The sequence below is a fragment of the Typopeltis vanoorti genome, chromosome 9, assembly GCF_054136105.1.
Source record: "Typopeltis vanoorti isolate ZY-2024b chromosome 9, IOZ_Tvanoo_1.0, whole genome shotgun sequence".
Classification (NCBI taxonomy): domain Eukaryota; kingdom Metazoa; phylum Arthropoda; class Arachnida; order Uropygi; family Thelyphonidae; genus Typopeltis; species Typopeltis vanoorti.
In genome coordinates, this window is record NC_143557.1 from 35,690,621 (window position 1) to 35,714,014 (window position 23,394).

General features: G+C 35.8%; 1 protein-coding gene across 5 annotated transcripts in view; it reads right to left on the minus strand.

The window, feature by feature from the left end:
• The window catches only part of LOC150102970 (axin-1-like), a 261,055-nt gene that overhangs the window by 17,246 nt on the left and 220,415 nt on the right, over window positions 1–23,394 (minus strand). For all 5 annotated transcript variants that reach the window (XM_090398570.1, XM_090398571.1, XM_090398572.1 and 2 more), the window contains 3 exons: window positions 20,728–21,059; window positions 20,528–20,620; window positions 12,288–12,578 (listed from right to left, as the gene is read on the minus strand). In XM_090398570.1, coding sequence (XP_090254696.1) covers window positions 12,288–12,578; window positions 20,528–20,620; window positions 20,728–21,059 — 716 coding nt within the window. The remainder of the gene's footprint in view (window positions 1–12,287; window positions 12,579–20,527; window positions 20,621–20,727; window positions 21,060–23,394) is intronic.

A 23,394-nucleotide genomic window follows, 5' to 3' on the forward strand; every position in this document is an offset into this window, starting at 1 on the left:
ATTAAAACCAGTGACATGCTGAACTACAAAGCTGGAAATTATAATCAACTTAGGAGAATACTATCTTTGGTCCCATGGTATTAGTTACTGAATGGGAAAAATGTCAGTAATACATGCGAATCTTTGAAAAAGTGCTTAAATAAGGCGGTATCTGAATGCATTCCTAGTGTTTGAAGAATAAATAGGTTGGGAGTGAAATAGATGTCCAACCTTATTAAGCAGGAAATCCACAAGAAAATGATGATGTGGAAAGAATATCAGGAGAATAAGAGTGAGAGGAGTTATGAAATGTATAAAGCTCAGGCCAGAAAAGTAAAGGGTATTGTGAGGAAAGCTAAATCAGAGTATGAAAAGAAATTGGCCATGCAAGCTAAAGGCAATTAAAAAGAATTTCATTGTTATGCAGCAAGTAAAAGAAGGAACAAAATTATTCCTCCTTTTACTTATTGTGGAGAAATAATTTTATTGAGTGCAGATAGTACTCAAGTGTCGAAGATAATGAGATTGTTCAGTTAAAGAGTGCTCACTTTGCTAAGATATATCAACCAGTGTTCGTAACATAGTGCACAGTGCTATTGCCACATTGGATGAAGAGTTGTAGCACAACCTGGATAAGAATTTATCTATAGGGGCAGATGGAATACCAGCCTGTTTGCTAAAGAAATGTTTAGCTGGATTGGCTACGCCTTTCAGATGTTTGTATAACTTGAGTCTCGGCTCAGGAATGAAAGTAATGTATGACAGTTCCATTGTACAAGGGTGCAAAAACTGATGTGTCTGACTATCAATCCATCAGTATCTCTGGTGTGGTAGTGAAGATTTTAGAGAAATTGGTAAGAACTCGCATACAGAAATGGATAGACAAACATGCTGTACTCTGCAAAGAACAGCATGGGTTGACTAAAGGAAGGTCCTGTTTTAGCAATTTGCTCATATTTTATAACAATGTTATGGCCAAGTTCGATAAAGGGAATTCATACACTATGATGATGTTGGATTTTTCTAATGCGTTTGATAGGATACCATACGAAAGGCTGTTGCATAAACTGGAGAATATGGGATTGGAATATAAACTCTTGACTTTCATCAGGGGGATGGATGACAGACAGATATCAAAAAGAGGTATACAGCAGGTGTGAATCTGCCAGATTTAAGGTGACCAGTGGTGTACCTCAGGGTTCAGTCCTTGGGCCATTACTGTTCAATCTATACATTAATGACATTAGGAAGGATCTAACATCAGATGTGCAATTGCTTGCCGATGATGGGAAGATAGGCAGAGCAATCAGGGCTGCTACTAATATTCAGCAATTACAAAATTATGAAAGTTTATTTTTCACTTGGTTAGAGTATAAAAAATTTAGTTTAATCCTTTATACAAGTGTGAGCAAACAAAGTTTGCACCTGAAAGTATCTTCAGGACTGGGGTAAGGTGGTGCAACACCAGGCGACTCCTTGCAAAGGTGGAGCCAGTAGCTTGCTCCACCTTTGCAAGGAGTCGCCTGGTGTTGCACCACCTTACCCCAGTCCTGAAGATACTTTCAGGTGCAAACTTTGTTTGCTCACACTTGTATAAAGGATTAAACTAAATTTTTTATACTCTAACCAAGTGAAAAATAAACTTTCAACATCTTTCTCTAAATCCAGAGTAATTTATTAAAAAGGTGGCACACCATTTGGCAACTCCTATAGGTGGAGATGACCTTGCTAATGCTTCTGGCTGGTATCTCCACTCGGGCCTGGCTCCCACTGAAGAGACCTCAATAAAGGTCGAAACTAGTCTGGGTAGTGGCCCTCCCCTTAATGCATAACATTAGACATATCCACAAGGAGATGTGTTTTGCATTATGGGAGGTACTGAGATAGTAGCTTGCTCCATCTTTGCAAGGAGTCGCCCTGGTGTTGCACCACCTTACCCCAGTCCTGAAGATACTTTCAGGTGCAAACTTTGTTTGCGCACACTCGGATAAAGGATTAAACTAAATTTATTAAAATTACAAAATGATTTGAATAGACTGGATGTTTGGGCAAACGAAAATGGTTGTCAATTTAATGTTAATAAGTGTCAAGTGATGCACTTTGGCATGATTAGAGTTCCAGCAGCATATTATATTAGCAGGGTTATGCTACAAGAAACTGAAGAGGCAAATGATCTTGGTGTATTGGTGAAAAGGAATTTAAAGTTCGAAGGTCACATAGCAAAAGCTGCAAATACAACTGAGAGGATAATTGGGATGTTGAAGCAAACTTTGACATGTCAGGATAAGAAAGTCATTTTGCCTTTTTATTAGGCTTTGATAAGACCTCACCTGGATTATTGTGTGCAGATTTGGTCTCTCAGTTTGAAGGGAATAAAGAAGCTGTGGAAAGAGTGCAAAGAAGAGTTACAAGGGTTATATCTGGGATTTATGTGATTTAGATTATGAGGACAGATTGCTAGTATGTGGATTGCAGAATCTGATTAACAGGAGAAAGAGGGGTGATATGATAGAGGTCTATAAACTTTTGAATGGGTGTTACAAGATATCAACTGATGAAATATTTCATTGTATGGAAAGTGGGTAGAACATGGGGGCATCCATGGAAGTTAATTTGCAGTAAAGAAAGGGATATGAGCTAGGTTTTTCTCCCAGAAAGCAGTGAGTTATGGAATAATTTGCCTTTAGGGATAAGTGCATCTAGTATGAATGAATTTAAGGGAAGGTACGATAGCTGGTTTGGGTGATTTATAGCCTTCCTTGACTCCCTGGAGTTCTCAGATAATAATAATATATATATATATATATATATATATATATATATATATATATATATATATATATATATATATATAATCACTTTGCACTGAAAAATAAAAAGTAACTGCTGGAAAAAACTTTATTATTCTCACATTATGGATATATGCTGACCTATGTTAGGAGATAAATTTGCTAAGAAAATAAAAATATATAAACAATAAAAACACTTTGTGAATCTTTTTTCTTTTGGACTTTCACCCAAAAAAAGGTTATCAACCTATAATACATTGGTATTGTGGGATAAGGATTTGATTTTTAATATATTTTTTATTTTATAAATATATATATATATATATATATATATTGTATAGCGATATATATATAATGTATATATATGGAGAGAGGAGGCAAGGAATAAGAAAAGTCTCATTGACCATGTTATTGTTGATAGTGATGTTTTCTCCCTGATACAGGACACCAGAGTGTACAGAGGATTTGAAATTGGAAGTGTCCACTATTTAGTCTTGAGCAGGATAAAATTGAATTTCATATTGAAAAGAATGATATGTAAGAAAGTTTTAAAGTGAATAAAAGCTGAGCAGCTCTCAGATGTGAACTATAGACTAAAATACACAAAGATTATTGAAGAAAAAATGAAAGAGTTTCAGAACAGGAATCAATCCTTGGAGATTCAGTGGCAAGCATTGAAGAAAGCCCTGATTGATTCAGCTAGAAAGGCACGTGGTGAAGTTGTTGAAAGTTTATTTTTCACTTGGTTAGAGTATAATAAATTTAGTTTAATCCTTTATCCAAGTGTGAGCAAACAAAGTTTGCGCCTGAAAGTATCTTCAGGACTGAGGTAAGGTGGTACACACCAGGGCAACTTGTTGCAAAGGTGGAGCAAGATACCAATACTCCTGTCTCAGTATCTCCTATAATGCAAAACACATCTCCTTGCGGATATGTCTAATGTTCTGCATTACGGGAAGGGCCACTACCCAGACTAGTTTCGACCTTTATTGAGGTCTCTTCAGTGGGAGCCAGGCCCAAGCTGAGATACCAGGCAGAAGCATTCGCAGGTCATCTCTACCTATAGGAGTTGCCAAATGGTGTGCCACCCATTTTTAACAAATTACTCTGGATTTAGAGAAAGATGTTGAAAGTTTATTTTTCACTTGGTTAGAGTATAATAAATTTAGTTTAACCCTTTATCCAAGTGTGAGGCAACTCCTATAGGTAGAGATGACCTGCGAATGCTTCTGCCTGGTATCTCAGCTTGGGCCTGGCTCCCACTGAAGAGACCTCAATAAAGGTCGAAACTAGTCTGGGTACTGGCCCTTCCCTTAATGCAGAACATTAGACATATCCGCAAGGAGATGTGTTTTGCATTATAGGAGATACTGAGACAGGAGTATTGGTATCTTGCTCCACCTTTGCAACGAGTTGCAAATGCTTCTGCCTGGCTCCCACTGAAGAGACCTCAATAAAGGTCGAAACTAGTCTGGGTAGTGGCCCTTCCCTTAATGCAGAACATTAGACATATCCGCAAGGAGATGTGTTTTGCATTATAGGAGATACTGAGACAGGAGTATTGGTATCTTGCTCCACCTTTGCAACGAGTTGCCCTGGTGTGTACCACCTTACCTCAGTCCTGAAGATACTTTCAGGCGCAAACTTTGTTTGCTCACACTTGGATAAAGGATTAAACTAAATTTATTATGTGGTGAAGTTGTCTGCAAGGATAGAAAAATCAGAACTCCATGGTGGACACAGGAAGTTAAAGAGGCAGTAAAGGAAAAGAAGAAAGCATATCAAGCGTTACTGGCAAATAAGTCAGCTTGTGCTCTTAGAGAATACAGAGACAAATGCAAGAATGCTAAACAGTGTGTAAAACTAGATAAACAAAAGTCATGGGAGGACTTTGGCAAGAATATAGAAAATAAATATCAAGAAGGTGGCAAAATATTCTGGAGTTTGTTGAAGAAGCTTAAGAATGGAGGAAGGAGTGCTGTAAAAGGAGTTAGAGATGATAAAGGTGACATGAAAACAAGAGAAAAAGATATCTTTGAAGTATGGAGTAATTACTTCGAAAAATTGCTAAATGAAACAAGCAGTGATAGCACAGTGGTAAAAAACACTCAACAGGCATACAGTCAGGAATACATATCCATACTTGAAGTAGAAAAAGCCATCGATGACTTGAAATGTGGAAAGGCAGCAGGAGTAGATGAAATTCGACCAGAAATGCTGAAGTATGGTGGTATAAGAGTCTTACAGTGGCTGCACTGCATAGTTCAGAAAGCTTGAACAGAGGGACAAATTCCCGATGATTGGAGAAGAGCTCTCATAGTACCCATATATAAAGAGGGATATAAAACTGAATGTGAGAATTACAGAGGTATTTCCCTACTGAATGTTTCTGGCAAGATCTATGCAAGTATACTTGAGAAACGGTTGAGAAGAATTGTGGAAGAAAAGCTGGGTGAAGAACAAGCTGGATTCAGGCCAAATAGAGGCTGTCAGGATCAGATCTTCACTTTACGACAAATAGTCGAGAAAGCATGGAAATATAACAAAGATCTGTATTTAACTTTTGTCTATTTGGAAAAGGCATATGAAAAGGTGCCAAGAGAGAAGCTATTCAGTACGCTACAGTTATATGGTGTCAATGGGGCATTATATCAAGCAATACTTAGTCTTTATTTGAGTTGTAAGTCAGCAGTTAGAATTGAAGGAAGTACAGGAAGATGGTTTAATGTTAAATCTGGTGTGAGATAAGGATGTACATTATTCCCTCTGTTATTCATTATCTATATGGATCACATTATGAAGGAGAGCAATATCAAACACGATATCAAAATGTCAGCTCTTTGCTTTATGCGGACGATGTTATACTTCTAAATAAATCCGCAAAAAGTCTGCAAGATTCTCTGACTAAATTGAATAACTGTTGTAATAGATATGGTATGAAGGTCAGCAATAAAAAGACAAAGACAATGAAATTAGGCAGAATCATTGAAAATGTCAACTGTGTTGTGAATGGAGAACCTGTGGAACAAGTAAAACATTTCAGCTACTTAGGCACGATGTTTAGTGAAGATGGTAAATTAAATATAGAAATAGACAACAGAATCAGCAAAGCTGGTATGGTGGGAAGTCAACTGAATCAATTCATATGGAATAAGAGAGAAATTAGTTGGAACGCTAAATTAGCTGTATACAAGACAGTGTTCAATCCAGTTTTAACTTATGGATCTGAGAGCTGGGTCAGAAGTAAAACACTTGACCAAAGACTAGAGACTGCAGATATGAGAGTCCTGAGAAAGATTAGAGGCGTGAACAGATGGCATCAATGGCAATATCATATTAAAAAACGAGGATATTAGGAAAGAACTTGACATTGTCAGCATCCAGGAATACGTTAGCAGAACTAATCTCAGGTGGTATGGTCACTTAAACAGAATGGGCGAAGAAAGATTAGCAAAACCAGTATTCTCTGCTATGTTGGCAGCAAAACGACCCAGAGGAAGACCAAGATATAGGTGGATTGATACGGTATAAAGTGCCTTAGACAATAGAAATATAAGATCTGATAATGTTGGAGTCTTGACAAGTAACAGACTTATTTGGAGGAAAATTGTAGATAGGAAGTTAGTAATGATGTAATTTTTTTCATGTATTACTATCATATCCTGAGGGTACATGGCAGGAATTTGATGATGATGATATATATTGTATTTTATATTTTTTGAATAATCCAAACATGGAACTTGTTAAAGCTACCTAAGGGCTCGAAAAAGTGGGTTATGTTGGTCTTACACTGTAATATGAAATACTTCTTCTTCCCTAAAAACAAACAAGAACTACATATCACGATTCCAACCTGAGTGGTTAAAAAATTGCTTTCCAACTAATAGCCTGTCAGCTGGAGAGCAAATATGCTGACTGCTCACCTATTAGAATGGAAACAACTTATAAACTCAAATTAAAACATGAAAGATTTACAGGAGCCTGTGTAGCTCAGTAGAAGTGGTGTTTGCACTCTACAGCGCTTGACAAAAGGCATTCGAATCTATTCGCCAACTAGAGGAATTTTTTCTAAGCATTTTCTCGACCGGTTACAGAGTTTGTATATCTCTGGCACGGGCTAGTGGGTTTTTCCTCCTGGAAACTCGGGTTTTTTGTCCCGTAAACTCAAGAAAATCAGCCGTCGAACCCACACTATTTTCAGACATTAAATATATTGTGTTAGGGACCACCAGATGACAGCACTTACTAGCTACCTTCTTCACTGCATGCCGATTAATTATAGATAACCTTGGGCTAGCTATCTCTGATTGGCTACCAGTGGAGATTGAATTGCCCACTCAGTCTCCAAAAGTTAGACAGGGCTTAAAAACGGCCTCACCTACTCCCTATACGGTAACAAAAAGGCGTTAGCTGATAGCTGAGTTGAAGATTTTATGCTCTAAATTTAATTACATGAATGAACAAACACTGTTGATAAGACCTTGTTACTTATGTGTTAAGTATGTAGATTGAGAGAAAAATGAAATTACAGAATTTTTGAACAGCTTGGAAATGAAGAGTCATACAACTAGCAATGAAATATTTTTTCAACATTATCAGGTTATTTTTTATGTGCTGATTTAAAAATGACATACTGCATTTCAGTCAGTACTGATAATGCAGCTAATATGGTAAACATATAGATTAGCTGCAAAACTGAATATTTCTATGGTGCCAAATCAGAGAAAGCACATATTGCATTATATGCCAAGAAATGTTATCAAGCAAAAGCTTAAGTGCTGAGCTGAATCAACTCTGCAGTTACGCTCTCAACAGCAACAAGTATTTAGAACTGTTAAAACAGTAAAATCTAGATTCTTTAAAATAAGAAAACTGTGACCTTGTGGATTTCTTCAAAAATGTAAATTGGAAACTGAAATTATGATATTTTGCATGTATTTTTCAACTTTTGACTAAGTTTCTCTCTTCAGGGAACAAAGAAAACCAAATCTGACAGTAGAAATAAATAAATAAATAAATTAAAGTTTCGATCCAAAGAACTGAAAATAATTGGTTTGATATATGCTCAATGCTTTAACCACATCGGCATACATGTGGACAAAATACATCACTCCTCATGCACTTCGTATCTATGATATTTTTAACGTAATATATCAAAGGTATTGAAATTTTAATATGCACTTCACATCCATGACAACTCTGATTATGTATACACATCAAGGCTAGTTGTGGGGATGAACTGAACGAACGAGGCAGAAAAGATGAATGAAGATTACATCTCTTGTTGTTGTGTCATCCAGTCATTTTCGACTCTTGGTGATCTTGTGAACAAAGGCTTTGCATCCCACTCGGCTTCTTGTCCTTTCTTTCAACAACTAAGTTTAAGTTGGTAAGTTCTTTTATTGTCCACCCAATCTTTTGCAGTCCCTTTTCTTTTCATTCTCTTAATCTTCACCAATATAACTGCCTTTTCCAATGATTCACCAGCTCACATAATATGTTCAAACATCAACTTCTGTTTAGCAATCATCATCCCCAAGGAGCATTCTGTCTTTATATTCTCAATAATCTCCACCACAACCATAATTCAAATGAATTAATTCACTTTCTGTCTTTCTTCTTAATAATCCAACTTTTATATCTATACATCACTACTGGAAATACCACTGTTTGACAATTCTAACGTTTGTGGCCTTACTCACACTTCTATCTTTTATAAATTTTTGTCAGGTTTAACATAGCTTCTTTTCCCATGACAATCTTTCTTTTAATTTCATCTTCACATTTACATTATTTCTAATTCTGGACTCCAGTAAGTCATAACTTTCAACTATCTGTATTTTATCTCCCTCTATTATAAATTCATCTGCCTAGTTGGCTGAGTGGTCAGCATATCCGCTCCCAGCCAAAAAGTTGTGGGTTTGAATCCTGCTATGGGAATGGATGTTTGTGACGTCTGTGAAAAAACTAGTGGTGGTGGTGGACGGTAGATGGCATTGGTGTAGATGAAGATGGTAGTTCCGGTTCGTTGTAGTTGGTGGATTGAGTGGTGGAGACAGAGTTGTAGAGTAGGTGCCCTCCCTTGATGAGCCTTTGGACTCCCTGGAGGCATCATGTAATAATAATAATCTAAATTGCCAGAAGCCATTAGTTTTGTTTTGCTGATGTTTAAATTAAGCCTGCTTTGTTACTTTCCCTCTTAACCGATAGAATCAATCACTCCAGATCTTCCTTAGTCTATGAGGGATGTATCATCTGCATATCTTAAATTATTTATTTTTCTGCCATCAATCTTAATTCCAGCTGGGTCTTTGTCTAAGTTAACCATTCTTATAATATATTCACTATAAATATTAAAAAGATGCAACAGTATACAACCTTGTTGTATACTGTTCCCACTTGAACACTATCTATTTTTACTGAAGCTTCTTGGTTGTCATACATTTCTCTTATCAAGAGAATCAGATGTTCAAGTATTCCCATTGATCTCATTATAATCCACAGTCTGTTGTGATCCATGCAATCAAAAGCTTTCTTATAATCAATAAAACAGATGAATATTTCCTTCTGAAATTCTCTTGTTCTTTCTATAATCCATCTCATGTTTGCTATTTGCTCTCTAGTTCCTCTACCTCTCCTAAAGCCTGACGGTTCTTGTGGCATTTCTCTATTCACATGTGGCACCAGCCTTTGTTGGATCACTTTCAGAATAGCTTTATTTGAATGTGAAATAAAAGCCATGGTTCTATAATTCTCAACCTCTGGGATTTGATTTTTTTTTTTTTAGAATTGGGATGAATACGAATGTTTTTCAATCTCCAGGCCAGTTTATTTTCTTCCAAACCTGTTGACAAATTTCAGTCAACATATTCACTACTTCATCCCCACCTGGTCTCAATAATTCCACTGACACTCCTTAAACTTTTCCTTTTGGTAGCTGTTCCATTATTGATAATTGCCTCACTTTTCATTAGCATGGGTTCTTCAACAAATTCTCCTTCTCATCTTTCTGTACAAATCCCCTACATACTATAATAAATTTAGTTTAATCCTTTATCAAAGTGTGAGCAAACAAAGTTTGCGCCTGAGATAGGAGTGATGTTAGCTTGCTCCACCTTTGCAACGAGTTGCCCGGTGTTGTACCACCTTACCCCAGTCCTGAAGATACTTTCAGGTGCAAACTTTGTTTGCTCACACTTGAATAAAGGATTAAACTAAATTTATTATAGTCTAACCAAGTGAAAAATAAACTTTCGACATCCTCTACATACTCTTTCCATCTTTTTTTTTTTTTTTTTTCACTGCTTCTTCTTCCAACAAACATTTTCCCAAATTACTTTTTACAACTCCTAATCTAGGGATAAACTTCCTTGTACCTTCATTTATCTTTCTAAACAGATCTCTTGTTCTACCCATTATATTGCTTTCTTCAATTTCTTTGCACCTTTTGTTTAGATCTTTTTTCCTTATCTTTCCTACCCTGTCTCTGGAAATCTGCAGCAAACTAGAATACTCACAACTTTGTACAGAAAGCAAAGTTTGAGTATGAAAAGAAACTGGCTCTGCATGCTAAAGATAACCCACAAAAATTCTATCAATATACTGCAAGTTAAAGAAAGAATGAATATGAAAGAACTGTACACTGCAGATGGTGTGAGGGTGACAGATGCAGAAGAGGTTGTTTGTTCAACTAACAAGTAGCCATTTTGCTAAAAGTTATCAACCTAGTGTATGCAACACTGAGTTCACTGCTAACTCAGGTGCATGAAGAAAAGGTATTACAGCTGTTGTGCAAACTGAATAAGAATTCAACTGAACTGGCTATTCCTTTGACCAGGCTATATAATTGGAGTCTCAGAATAGAGAAGATTCTGCAGGAATGAAAAGAAGATATAATAATCCCATTGCACAAGGGTGGTGCAAAAACCAATGTATCCAATTATTGACCAATCAGTATCTCAGGAGTGGTGATGAAGATTTTGGAAAAAGACACATACAGAAATGGGTTGACAGAGAAACTATACTTTGCAATGAACAGCATGGGTTTACTAATGGAAGGTCATGTTTTAGAAAATTACTCACATTCTATAATAATGTTACCAATGAACTAGACAAGGGGAATAGATACTTTTGGATTTTGCTAAGACTTTGGACAGAATACAGCATGGAAGACTGCTGCATAAATTGGAGAATATGGGTTTGGATTATAAAATATCAGCATGGATAAGAGAATGGCTGACTGACATATCAAAAAGTAGTGCATGGGGGGATGTGAATCTGCAAGATTTAAGTAACCAGAGGTGTACCACAAGGATCAGTCCTTGGCCCACTGTTATCCAATATGTACATTAATGGCATTGGGAAGGACTGGACAGGAGACATACAGCTATTTGCTGACGATGCAAAGATAGGCACGGTAATCAGGAATACTGCTGATATGCAATACTTGCAGAATGATTTGAATAGGCTGGAATTGTGGGCATGGCAAATTGGATGTCAGTAAATGTAAAGTCATGCACTTTGGCATGATTAGATATCCAATGTCATATTATATTGGTGAGATTAAGCTAGAAGAAACTTATCAGGCTAGGGATCCTAAAGTGTTAGTAGATAGGAAGTTGAAGTTCAGGGGCCATAGAGAAAAGACTGCAAATACAACTCAAAAGATAATTGCAATGCAGAAACGAACTTTGACATGTAAAAATAAGGATGTCATTTTGCCTCTTTACAAGGCACTGATAATAGCTCACTTGACCTATTGTGCACAAGTCTGGTCTCCCGGTTTTTATTGTGATTCTGATACAGTGAAGAGTGCAAAGGAGAGTGTTAAAAATGATATCAGGAGTGTGGAATACTGATTATGAAGACAGACTGAGAATTTGTAGACTGCAGAAACTAGCAAGTAAGAGAGAGAGATAGAGAGATGATATGATCGAGACTAACAAACTTCTTAAATGGTCATACAGGATTTCAGTTGATGAAACGTTTGATCTTATAGAGGGTGGGAAAAGGACAAGAGGGCATTTTTGGAAGCTGATAATGAATGTTGCTAACATGGGAGTGAGGGCTAGAATTTTCTCTCATTCGATGGTGCATGATTGGAATGGACTGCCATTGGATCTTGTGTGTGCAAGCAGTGTGAATGAAATTAAGAATACGTATGATAGCAGGTGTATGTAGTATGTGGACTCCCTTGATGGGTCCCTGAATCTCTGGAGGTCTCTCTAAATAATACTACTAATAAATAATATGACGAAAGATTATTATATTGGAGATCAAAACAGAAGAGCAGGAAATGAATACGAGATGCATAAAAATGTTCTGGGAAAATTTGAAGCAAAGAGCAAAGCTCATATTAACAGTATTTTATATATATATATATATATATATATATATATATATATATATATATATATATAATTCTGTACCACGGTTAGAAAAGTCTATTTTTATTAAATAAAAAATATTACATTCCTGTATTAATTATTAGCAATTACTCCCAACATGGAGATTACTTACTTTAATTTTGCTTGTTTTCCTCTAACTTCATCTTCCATGAGACGCCTTCTTGCTTCTATAAGTTGAGTAGCAGTATCAGGAGGAGGCAAAATGGGCATAGAAGAATCCTGTGCCACAGGCTGAGATGGGTAAATTCCACAAGGCATATGCACACAAGGATGACCAGATGGATGAGGATAATTATGAACACTACTTCCTGGTGGTATGGCCAGATCTGCAGGCCAAGAGAGAGTATTATGCTCAACATTTCCAGAACGAGAACTGCAATAAGCACTAGGTTTCTTGTGATTGCTATTAAAAAAACAAACCATAATAGAAATTTTAGAAAAAGTTTAAAAAATAAACCTGATTTAAATTCACCATATTAAATCAAGATTCATCACCTAGGTACTAAAAGATATCCGAAGTGATCTACAGTGAAAAAATATCTGTTGAATAGATGTTGGAGCCCTTGTGGTGATATGTAGCAGGTTAGTATTAATAATAATAATAATATTATTATTATTATTAAGAGAGACCTCCATGGAGACCAATATATATACAAATCAATAAAACTGATCATCACCAGAGTTCAGGTTCGGTACTATCAACATAAAAAGCTTGAATGGCAAAGAAATGGAGCTAGCTGAGGAATTTGATAAGTACCAGATCGACATAATAGGGATGACTGAAAAAAAAAAAAAAAAGAGAAGAAGAAAAAACTGGTGAGATCTTTCTAAGCAAAAATGTTATATTCAGGCAATAACACTCAGGGAAAAGGAGTAGCTATAGTATTCAACACCGAATATAAGGCTAATTTTTCTTCTTTTTTCTAACTTTTTCATAGTTTGAGATCTTGCTGAACTTTTAAAGCCTTCCAAGAAAGAAAGATGTTTTTCATGACTGATGAGAAACAACTATCATTTACATTACTCCAAGAAAAAGTTGCATCATTACTGACTTCCTATCAACAGTTTTCTTCAGCAAGTTAGACATTTTTTATTTTATAATTTTGTTAAAAAATTATGTATCCATGATTCCTATGTATTTAGTTTGACTTTGTGAGGGCTCTTATTAAATAAGAATAAAGGATTCATACTTCAAGGCATTTCAGATTTGGCACAAGAGATCTCCACAGATCACAAAGCCACACATGTTTGCCTGCTATTTGGCAAGTGATAAATGCCTGCATAAATCAAAACATTGCAATAATGCCAGACACTATGCCTGCAGTGCAAGCTTTGAAATGTTGTCAATGGACCATGGGAATGGAGACTTAATAAAACAGTGGTGAACTGTGTGAGCATATTCCTAGCCAAGTGATTCTGATTGGACTACCCAGGACCACTATTTTTGCTGATGCAGGAGTCAAAAGCAGTGTATACATACTACCAAATACCCCCTTTTTGGATGTCTAACAGTTGCACATGGTAACATAATGTTCATGTTCAATTGGCATATTCCAAGACAAGTGATTCTGATTGGACTATCCGGGACCACTATTCTTGCTGATGCAGGAGTCAAAAGCACTGTATACATATTACCAAATATCATTTTTTTGGATTCTAAGAGTTGCACCATATGGCAACATAACGTTGAATTTCAGCGATGGTGGTCAAAAGAATAGGAAAGTTAAAAATATTTAAGACAAGATAACCATCTCTCATACTTTCTACATGGTTAACCCATTGTTCTGGCTCTGCTGGGGCAATAGACTAACCTCAAAACTGTTCTTAAATAGGTGTTCATAATGTATAATATTAGACATCACTGTTGTGATATTAAAGTTAAAAATACCGTATATTCCGGCGTACAAGTCGATATTGGAATTTGAGTTTATTTGAGTTTTTATAGTATACTCGTCATATAAGTAGACTCGAAATATTTCTTTAAAAATAAAAATTATGACAGTTTTTAAGTAAAATTTTTATACAGGTGTCAACCACTAGGATCATAACTGCCTTTTTAGTCCTTCCATTCTTTGTTTTAGCAAAAGATATAAAAATACCTAGTTGACAAAAGAAATTTTATTTCTTATCGACCAGTTGACCAATAGTGAACTAAAGTGCAATGACACCTTTTAAAAGAATGAAATATGACGCGAGTTTTAAGTGCAAAGTGATTAAATTTGCAAAAGAAAATACTAGCTATGTTGCTGCACGCCAGTTTGGAGTAAATGAAAAACTAGTTCACGATTAGAGAAAAAATGAAACTTTAATAATGAAAATGCCAAAAAATAAGTGCACATTACGGAAAGGAATTTGGAAGTGGTCTATTCTGGAAAATAATGTTGCAGATTGGGTTCGAGAAAATCGCCAAAATGGACTCATTATAACGAGAAATAATATTCGTTTATTTGCTTTGAAGTGGGGCAAAACAAATAAAAAGGACAGCGAAAACTTCAAAGCTACATTGAGTTGGTATAGCTGGTTTATGGAAAGGAAAAATTTAGTGCTTCGACTAAAAACGAAAATCGCACAGAAGCTGCCAAAGGATTTGGATGATAAGTTATTAAGTTTTCAAAGATTTCTAATTGCTAAAAGAAAGCAAAAAAATTATTTATTGACTCAAATCAGAAATATGGATGAAATTCCAGTTATGTTTGACATGATCAGGAATAGAACAGTAGAATTGAAAGGAAGTAAAACTATTTCTTTAAAAACAACTGGACATGAAAAAAGTCGTTTCACAGTTGTACTTGCTTGTATGGCTGATGGTACTAAATTAAAACCTATGATAATTTTTAAAAGAAAAACAATGCCAAAGATCAAAATTCCAAGAAACGCTTTTGTCCATGTTAATGAGAATGGTTGGATGGACGAAGCAGGAGTTAAGCTGTGGATAAAAAATATTTGGAATACACGACAAGGTGCATTAAAAAATCCAAACAGTCTTTTAGTGTGGGGCATGTTCAAATCCCATTTAACTGAGAGCACAAAATCTTTATTAAGAGAGAATAATACCAATATGGCAGTGATTCCAAGTGGGTTAACTTCAATAGTGCAACCGTTGAATGTTTGTATAAACAAGCCATTTAAAGACAGTTTACGAATGCATGGATGCAAGAAGAAGAGAAAAGTTACACAAAAGGAGGACAAATGCGACATGCGTCTTTGGTAACTATGTGTGAATGGGTAGCGAAAGCATGGGATGAAATAAAACCAGATGCAGTAATAATATCTTTTAAAAAATGTGCTATATCTAACAAATTAGATGGCGCGGAAGATGATTTTGTTTACAATGATGACGAAATTGATGCTAAATCTGATAGAGAAAACCAATACAATTTATATGACAATATACCGGAAGAAATCACAAAACCAGAGTACAATGAACTTTTCACACATTCAGACAGTGAATATTAAATTTTAATTATGTAGTTAGCTCCCTATTTTCTTTTGTAAATAAATAATTATATAACATGTAAATAATTTTTTCTGTAAATAAATTTGATATAAGTTGAAATATTTTTACTTATTTACCCTTTTTGTATATTGCTAATAAATGATACGTACTAGTTTTTTCTTGGAAAGCAATCAATTTTTGACCCGGCGTATAAGTCGACCTAAAAAATGTAGTACTTTTTTTCAATGCTGAAAAGTCGACTTATATGCCGGAATGTAGATGCATATACAGTATATGCATCTACATTCAGTAAATGTAGTATTTCTGGATACATTTGCTAGAAAATTCTGTTCTCTACAGTAAATGTTTTTATCTCTTACTTTGCAATAGCAAGTTAAAAACATCACTGCTGCTAAAGAACAAGAACCACTAATTTTTTGATAGTTCATTATAGTACATGATTTCAAGCATCTAACGTACATGTTCAAATAATTATGCAGAGGCCTGCATAGCCCCGTAGAAGTGGCAGTTGCACTTATAATGCTAAGCTGTTCTCAGTTCAAATCTAGTTGCTTTCTAGAAGAACTTTTTCTATCCCTTTCTTCAACTGGTACCCAAGTTAGTCAATCTTGGGCATGGATGAAGTAGCCCCCCCACAGAAACTCAAGTTTCTTGTTCTGAAAACTCAAGAAAATCAAACTGTAGAACTCATCCTATTTCATGCAAATAACATACTGTGTTAGGAACTACAAGATGGTGATATCTTACTCTCTTCACCAGATGTTATTTATAATTAGTGAGAGTCTTGGCCAACTATCTCTGATTGGCTACTGGTAGAGACTGAACAGCTTTCTCAGTTTACAAAAGTTAAACAGGGCTAAAAACAACCTCTCTCTCTACAGGAAATAACAGGCATTAACAGATTTATAACCTAAAACCTGCATAATTTATAATTATGCAGGTTTTTTTTTTCCCCCCTGTTAGTATTTCCATGAACGAGAATTTATTGCCAATAAATTATACAGACCAATTAAAATATGACTATTAAATTATTAAAGGAATTTACAACGTATACTGGAATATTAATTAAAAGAAGCCTTAATAAATACCTCCTATAAGACGGCAACATTACATTGCCATCTTCATGGGAACATAGAACTATGACATGTGCACGCAGGCACTACAAAAAGCAAATGAAGCAGAAGAGAGAAAACTATTGTTGTTCCTAGAATGATGCAAGTTTCCCAAATTTGGGGCAGTCTCATGCACCCAAATTTATCGAGGTTTGGAACGTTTTTTTTAGAGCTGAGGCTGATTTCTACGAATAATCTTTCATATTTAAATTTGCTGCGATGTATTAACGTGTCTTTTTTCCAACGTATTCTGTGGTGGGTCTGCAAGCCCTGAGTGGCTGTACTGGTGAAATCGGATGTAGTCTTTGTGTTTCGAAATCCTGACATTTACTGTCCTGCCTGTTTGGCCAAAGTAGGATAGTTTACAGCTGCAAGAAACTGGGTATACCCTAGGTAGGTCTAGGAGAAGTGGTTGGTCTTTGGTGGAGCAGATAAGGGATGCCAATTTTTTATATGGTTTGTAATAAGAAGTCAGGTCGTATTTTTTATTTATTTTTTTAAGATTTTGGTTAACTTTTCAGAGGTGCCCCGGATATAGGGAATGGTGATAGATTTTGTGTAATCTTTGTTATGAAGGGAGGAGAGGGAGTTGTGGTTAACTGGTTTTAATATTTTTTGGAAATTTTTGGGGTTGTAGCCATTGGCTAAGAAAGTATTAAGGATGTGGTTTAGTTCAGTGGTTAGGGCATTGTCATCTGAACAGATTAATTTTGCCCTGTTATATAGTGTTTTTATAACTCCATATTGTTGTGTGTGTGTGGGGGGGGTGGATTGCTAGTGAATGTATCTTCCTGTATGGGTGGATTTTCTGTAAAATAGAGAAAACCAAAGATCCATCAGGCCGGTGAGTGATTAGAGTGTCTAGGAAAGAGAAACTGTTGTTTTCCTCTTTTTCCAAGGTGAACTGAATTCTGGGGTGTCGGTTGTTTAAGAGTGTTAGGAAGGAGTGGAGTGTAACTAAGCCACGTGGCCAAATAGCAAACACATCATCAACATAGCGAAGCCAAACAGTGGGCTTTTGTGGGGCTGAATTTAAGGCTTTCTCATCAAAAATCTCCATAAAGAAGTTGGCCAGGGGTGAGGAGAGTGGTGAGCCCATGGCTGCCCCCTCTATCTGTTTGTAGAATTTTCCTTGCCAAACGAAATAGCCTGAGTTCATTGTGAACTGAAATAGGGCTGAGATATCGGGAGGAAATTTGGCTCGGATGAGCTCTAAGGTTTCCTTGAGTGGGACAGTATGTTGGACATAATGACCAGTATGTCAGTATGTTGGAGTGAGAGGTTTTCTATACTGGCTTTGAAGTGGGCTGAGTTTTTTTTATGTGTGATGGTATGTTGCCGGCATAGAGTGCAAGCGCTTTGGCTAATTTGTATGTGGGGAATCAATGCCATCCACTATGGGACGTAATGGCACATTTTGTTTATGTATTTTTGGAAGTCCATATATAATCAGGGGGGAGGTCTAGAGTTAAAAGGGTTTTAGTTTGTTGGTAACTTCCACAGGCCAAGAAGTGACTTTCTTAAGGAGCCTTTGGAGCATTCTAATTTGTAAGCTGGTGGGATTATACTAAATAGGGAGGTAGGTAGCCCAAATCTAACAATCAAGCATTAAGCTTACCTGTGTAGTCGCAGTTTGGTTGAGAACCACAGTGGCATTTCCCTTATCCGATTTGGTGATTACTATTTCTTTGTTTTTCTTCAATTCTTGTAGAGCTTTATATTCACCTTCGGATAGGTTGGTTTTCGGTGGTCTTGCTTTGGTGAGAACACTGGCTTCATCCAGTCTGATATAGTTCGCGATATGGTTTGGAAGGTTGAGGATCCCATCTTCTATCTGAATCATTATTTCTTCGGCAGGTATTTTTTAGGAGATATGGCAAAATTGTGGGCACGTGCAAATGCGTTGAGTGCCTCAGGCTTCAAAGTAACGGAAGAAAGGTTGACTACAGTGTTGAGTGGTTGTTGAGGTTCAGTGATAGAGTCCTTTTTTAAAGTTTTCAAATTTTTTGATGTGCCGACTTCATATCTTTTCAAAATTCTTTTGCTGTGAAAGTATGTTTATTTAGCAAAAGAATACTTAGCAAAAGAATATTTCATATTCCTTTGCCACATTGATTATATTTACTATTATAAGACTATTAATGCAGCTACATTCGCCCGTAAACTGAAAACCTAAACAAGAATCAAGGTCTAACCTTAACAGAAATTTGGAAAGCTTTAATCAGATCATTAAACAACAAAGAAATGAACTTTCACGACAATTACATTATGAGCCATAACGAATAAATCATGTTCCCGAGACATGCGCATTGCCTCGTTCATTACTAATTTTTTGTATGTGAATTAGAACCATCAGTTATAACCTAGTCTGTTACCTTCATATAGCTTACTAGTTTGTATTCCCTGAAGATGCCGATAGAAAAAAAATGGCGAAACATGTAGGATAATAAAATAAAGCTACTTGACAAACATTGCATAAAAAAAGTGTAATAGCCTTAGACTAATGTTTGTTAGATTACCATATGAGTTTGTCGCATAATGTTTCAAAAAAAATTTTTTTTTTTTTGAAATATAAAAAATAACAAATATTGAAAAAATAAAAAGTAAACAAGAAGAACAAGGGGTTCGCAAATTTGAGAAAAATTTAACAAAGGGCTCGCGTGAGCCCCTTATGGCTCACCACTGCCTAGACCTACCTGGGGTATACCAGGTTCCTTGCAGCTGTAAACTGTCATACTTTGGTCAAACAGCAGGACAGCAAATGTCAGGATTTCGGAACACAAAACTACATCCGGTTTCACCAGTACAGCCACACGGGGCTTACAGACCATGCTCTGGATACCCGCCACAGAATACGCTGGAATAAAGCCATGTTAATACATCACAGCAAATTTAAATATGAGATTATTCTTGGAATCAGCCTCAGCTCTAAAAAAAACGTTCCAAACTTCAAAAAATTTGGGTGCATGAGACTGCCCCAAATTTGGGAAACTTGTATCTTGAGAACTTCAGCCAAACAGCCAAGCCCAATATAGCCCACCTTTAGGAGTCTAGGAACAATAATAGTTTTATCTCTTCTGCTCCATTTGCTTTTTGTAGTGTCTGCATGCACGTGTCATAGTTCTATGTTTCCATGAAGATGGCAATGTGATGCTGCCATCTTATAGGAGGTATTTATTAAAGCTTCTTTTAATTAATATTCCAATATATGTTGTAAATTATAAGTATAAGCCTATCTACAACAATTAAAATAGTGACTGTTATAAATTAAAGATGCCAAGAAATATTCTTGGTTTAATCCTTTATCTAATTGCAAGCAAACAAACTTTGCACCTGAAGTGTTTTCATACTGGCCAACTCGTATATAAAAGCTAATGACTTCACATCACTTGCCTTAGTATTCCATAATGCAAAGCACATATTCTTACTGACATGTATAATGCTATGTATTATGGTAGTGATCCTTCTCATAATGTATAGCATTATACATTCATTATGGAATACTAAGGCAAGTGATGTGAAGTCATTAGCTTTTATATACAAATTGTCCAGTGATGAAAACACTTCAGGGGCAAAGTATGTTTGCTTATACTTGGATGAAGGATTAAACCAAGAACATAATTTCTTGGTATCTTTAATTTATAATATAACCAAGCGGAAAAACTTCCAACAACATAACTCTTAGTTCTGAAGCATTTATTTCAAAAAAGTTTTTATTTTTATTTTTTAATCTAGAAAGCAGAAACACGCGCACACACACACAGAAAACAATCATGTATTTACCTTGATTTACCAAATACAGGAGAAGTGGAAGAGTGAGAAGACTTCTTATGACGAGATGATTCCTTTTCATTATTCAGCACCCAATTAACAACTCTGTAATAAGAAGCCCATATTACTTCTACTTTTTATTTCTATAATGCATTCATTGTAATCAATTAACTATCAAACTATTCCACAACAAATAAATAATGAGCTCATACCTTACATGTGCTGATGAGAGTTGGGGTAATGGATCACAGGCTACACTAACACCACTATCAACACAGCTGCTGCTGGAATCTGTTGCCAAAGTTTTTTTGCTATTTGACCTTCGAGTTGCTTCTTTTGTACGCCTTTCCTGATGATCATTACCAAATCCTATATACTGCTCCACTGAAGTTTTGTGCATTTGTGGTGTTAGCGGGGCACCACTGACACAGTGATGAAAGTGCTTGTGAATATGTACTGGTTGCTGATGCGGAATATATGATGGTTCATTTTCTGGTGTGAAGTCATGAACTGTTCCACTATCACTTGAATATGTATCGCGTTCCTGAAATTTAACAACTAGATTATTGATATTATTTAAATGACTTATATATTTAAACAGTACATCTTAAATAACTTCATTTACATTAAATACTGATTTTATTCATTTACTATAACAAACCATTGAAAAGTACTGGCCAGGGAATACAATACAGTAACCTGTCCCCAATAAACTATTTCTTTGGTCCATTTGAATTCATTATAGGAAGAATTGATGGATACTTAATTTCTATGTCCTACTTACAATTAAATGCAATTCACATTTGCAGGAATTGCATTTAAAGAATGTAGAAAACAGGCAGGAACACAGAAAACTTCAGCTGCATTTTTGATTGCGAAGCTACAGAAATAAAACATTTCCACTATTTAGGCACAACTTTTACTGAAGGTGACCAATTAAAATTGGAAATAGACAAGAGAATAAGCAAAGCTGGTATGATAGGGATTGGTTGGTTTATGGTTTATTGGCGCAAGAACACCAAAGATCATACTGCATCCTGGCAAAAGTTACAGCAGTACATATGAGTAAATAGTGAAACATAAATTAGTAAATAATATGTACGTATAAATTAAGCAATGCAGTATCTACATATAAATAAAATCATGTCAAATGTGTTTGCATAAATTAATTCTTTGTAAAAGGTTAAAAACATCATGCAATTTGTCTGAATCTCATAACATCCGCTTGAGTGTATATGGCTGGCCTAGTTAGGTAAAAATTTTATTCCTCTCTTGTGTAAACTGCTAACACTCTACCAGAATATGACAAATAGTAAGATGAATGTTGCATTTTTTACACACATCAGCCCTCAGTAAATAAGAATGTGTAAGATGACTATGGGGTGCTTAAGAATCGAAGCTATATATCCGAGATCCTCCACATAGTTTTTAAAGGAATGTGTAGAACTGACCAGGGCTTCAGACCTGATGTCCAATCCTCACTGTCTCATGGTGCACCCTGTTAGGTATCTACTGGATACTGAATGAACGAGGATGGGCTTTTTACTGGCTTAAAGCACAATATAAAATGATAGCACAACATGAAAGAATTTCATGCAGGCTGGGGTGTCGCACAGTCAAACGAGGCTCAGTTGTTTTGGCCAGAGAACCAGAGCGAACAGCGTAAAGTCAGCAACTGGAACAAATCCTGAAACACACCCCAACTCAACACCACCAGACTTAAATATCAGTACTATCAACATGAGAAGCCTGATTGGCAAAAAAAAAATGTAGCTAGCTGAGGAATTGGACAAGTACCAGATCAACATAATAGGGATAACAGAAACAAAAAAGACAAAAACTGGTGAGATCTTTCTGAGCAATAATTAAAATGTTATATTCAGGCAATGACAATCGAGGAAAAGAAGGCGTAGCCATAGTATTCAACAATAAATACATTATTTGATTTCCTAAATATAAATACACCTGGTATTTCAAAAAGAACACATCAAAGTAGTGATAATTCCATGGATGATGTAAATGCATGTGAAATAGAAAATAATGCCATTGAGTATGTTCGGGCAGAAGTGAAAATTTCATTTGCCATCGCAACATAACTGGGGACACTGACATGTCGAAACTTTTTAAGTTTTCAGAACAGGCGATTGAAAGTATTACAGTTCAAAACTGGGGAAAATATTGCTCTCATGTCACCTCATTGGAAAATATGTATTGGGACAGAGACGGAATTATCATTTTTTTTTCTTGCCACCTTTTCATGTGTCTTTTCAAAATCTACAAAACTCGAATACAGATCCTTGTTATATTCCCATGATTTCTCAACTATTTGTCATGAAGTGAAATTTCGATCCTGACAACTTCTTCTGGTGTTTTACACTTTTTGGACGTTCTTCATGTGGCTGTACCATCAAGGATGGTACAGCCACGTTTAAACTCGGCAGCCCATTTCTAAATTGTCGAAAATGAAGGAGAAGAGTGTCCATAAACGTTTATGAACTTCGAATGAATTTCTTTTTGCGTTAAACTTTCTTTTACAAAGAATTTTATAACTGCACGATACTCAATCCATTTCAAGGGTTACAGACAACACTTTTGCTTCAGACAGCTGTATAAAACAAACTACTTGATAGAATGACTTGCAATTTCATATTGATGATTGTGACAGATGTAACAACTTATGAAAAAATAATCTTGTTGATAGCGCTGCCATTTTTTCTTAGCCATTTCTCAAGTATACTTACACAACTCTTACCAGTAACTCTTTCTGTAATTCTCACATTGTTTTATTTCTCTTTTTATGGATGGGTACTAATGAGAGCTTTGCTCGAGTCATGCAGAATTTGACCAATGACCAGGCCTTCTGAATTATGCCATACAGC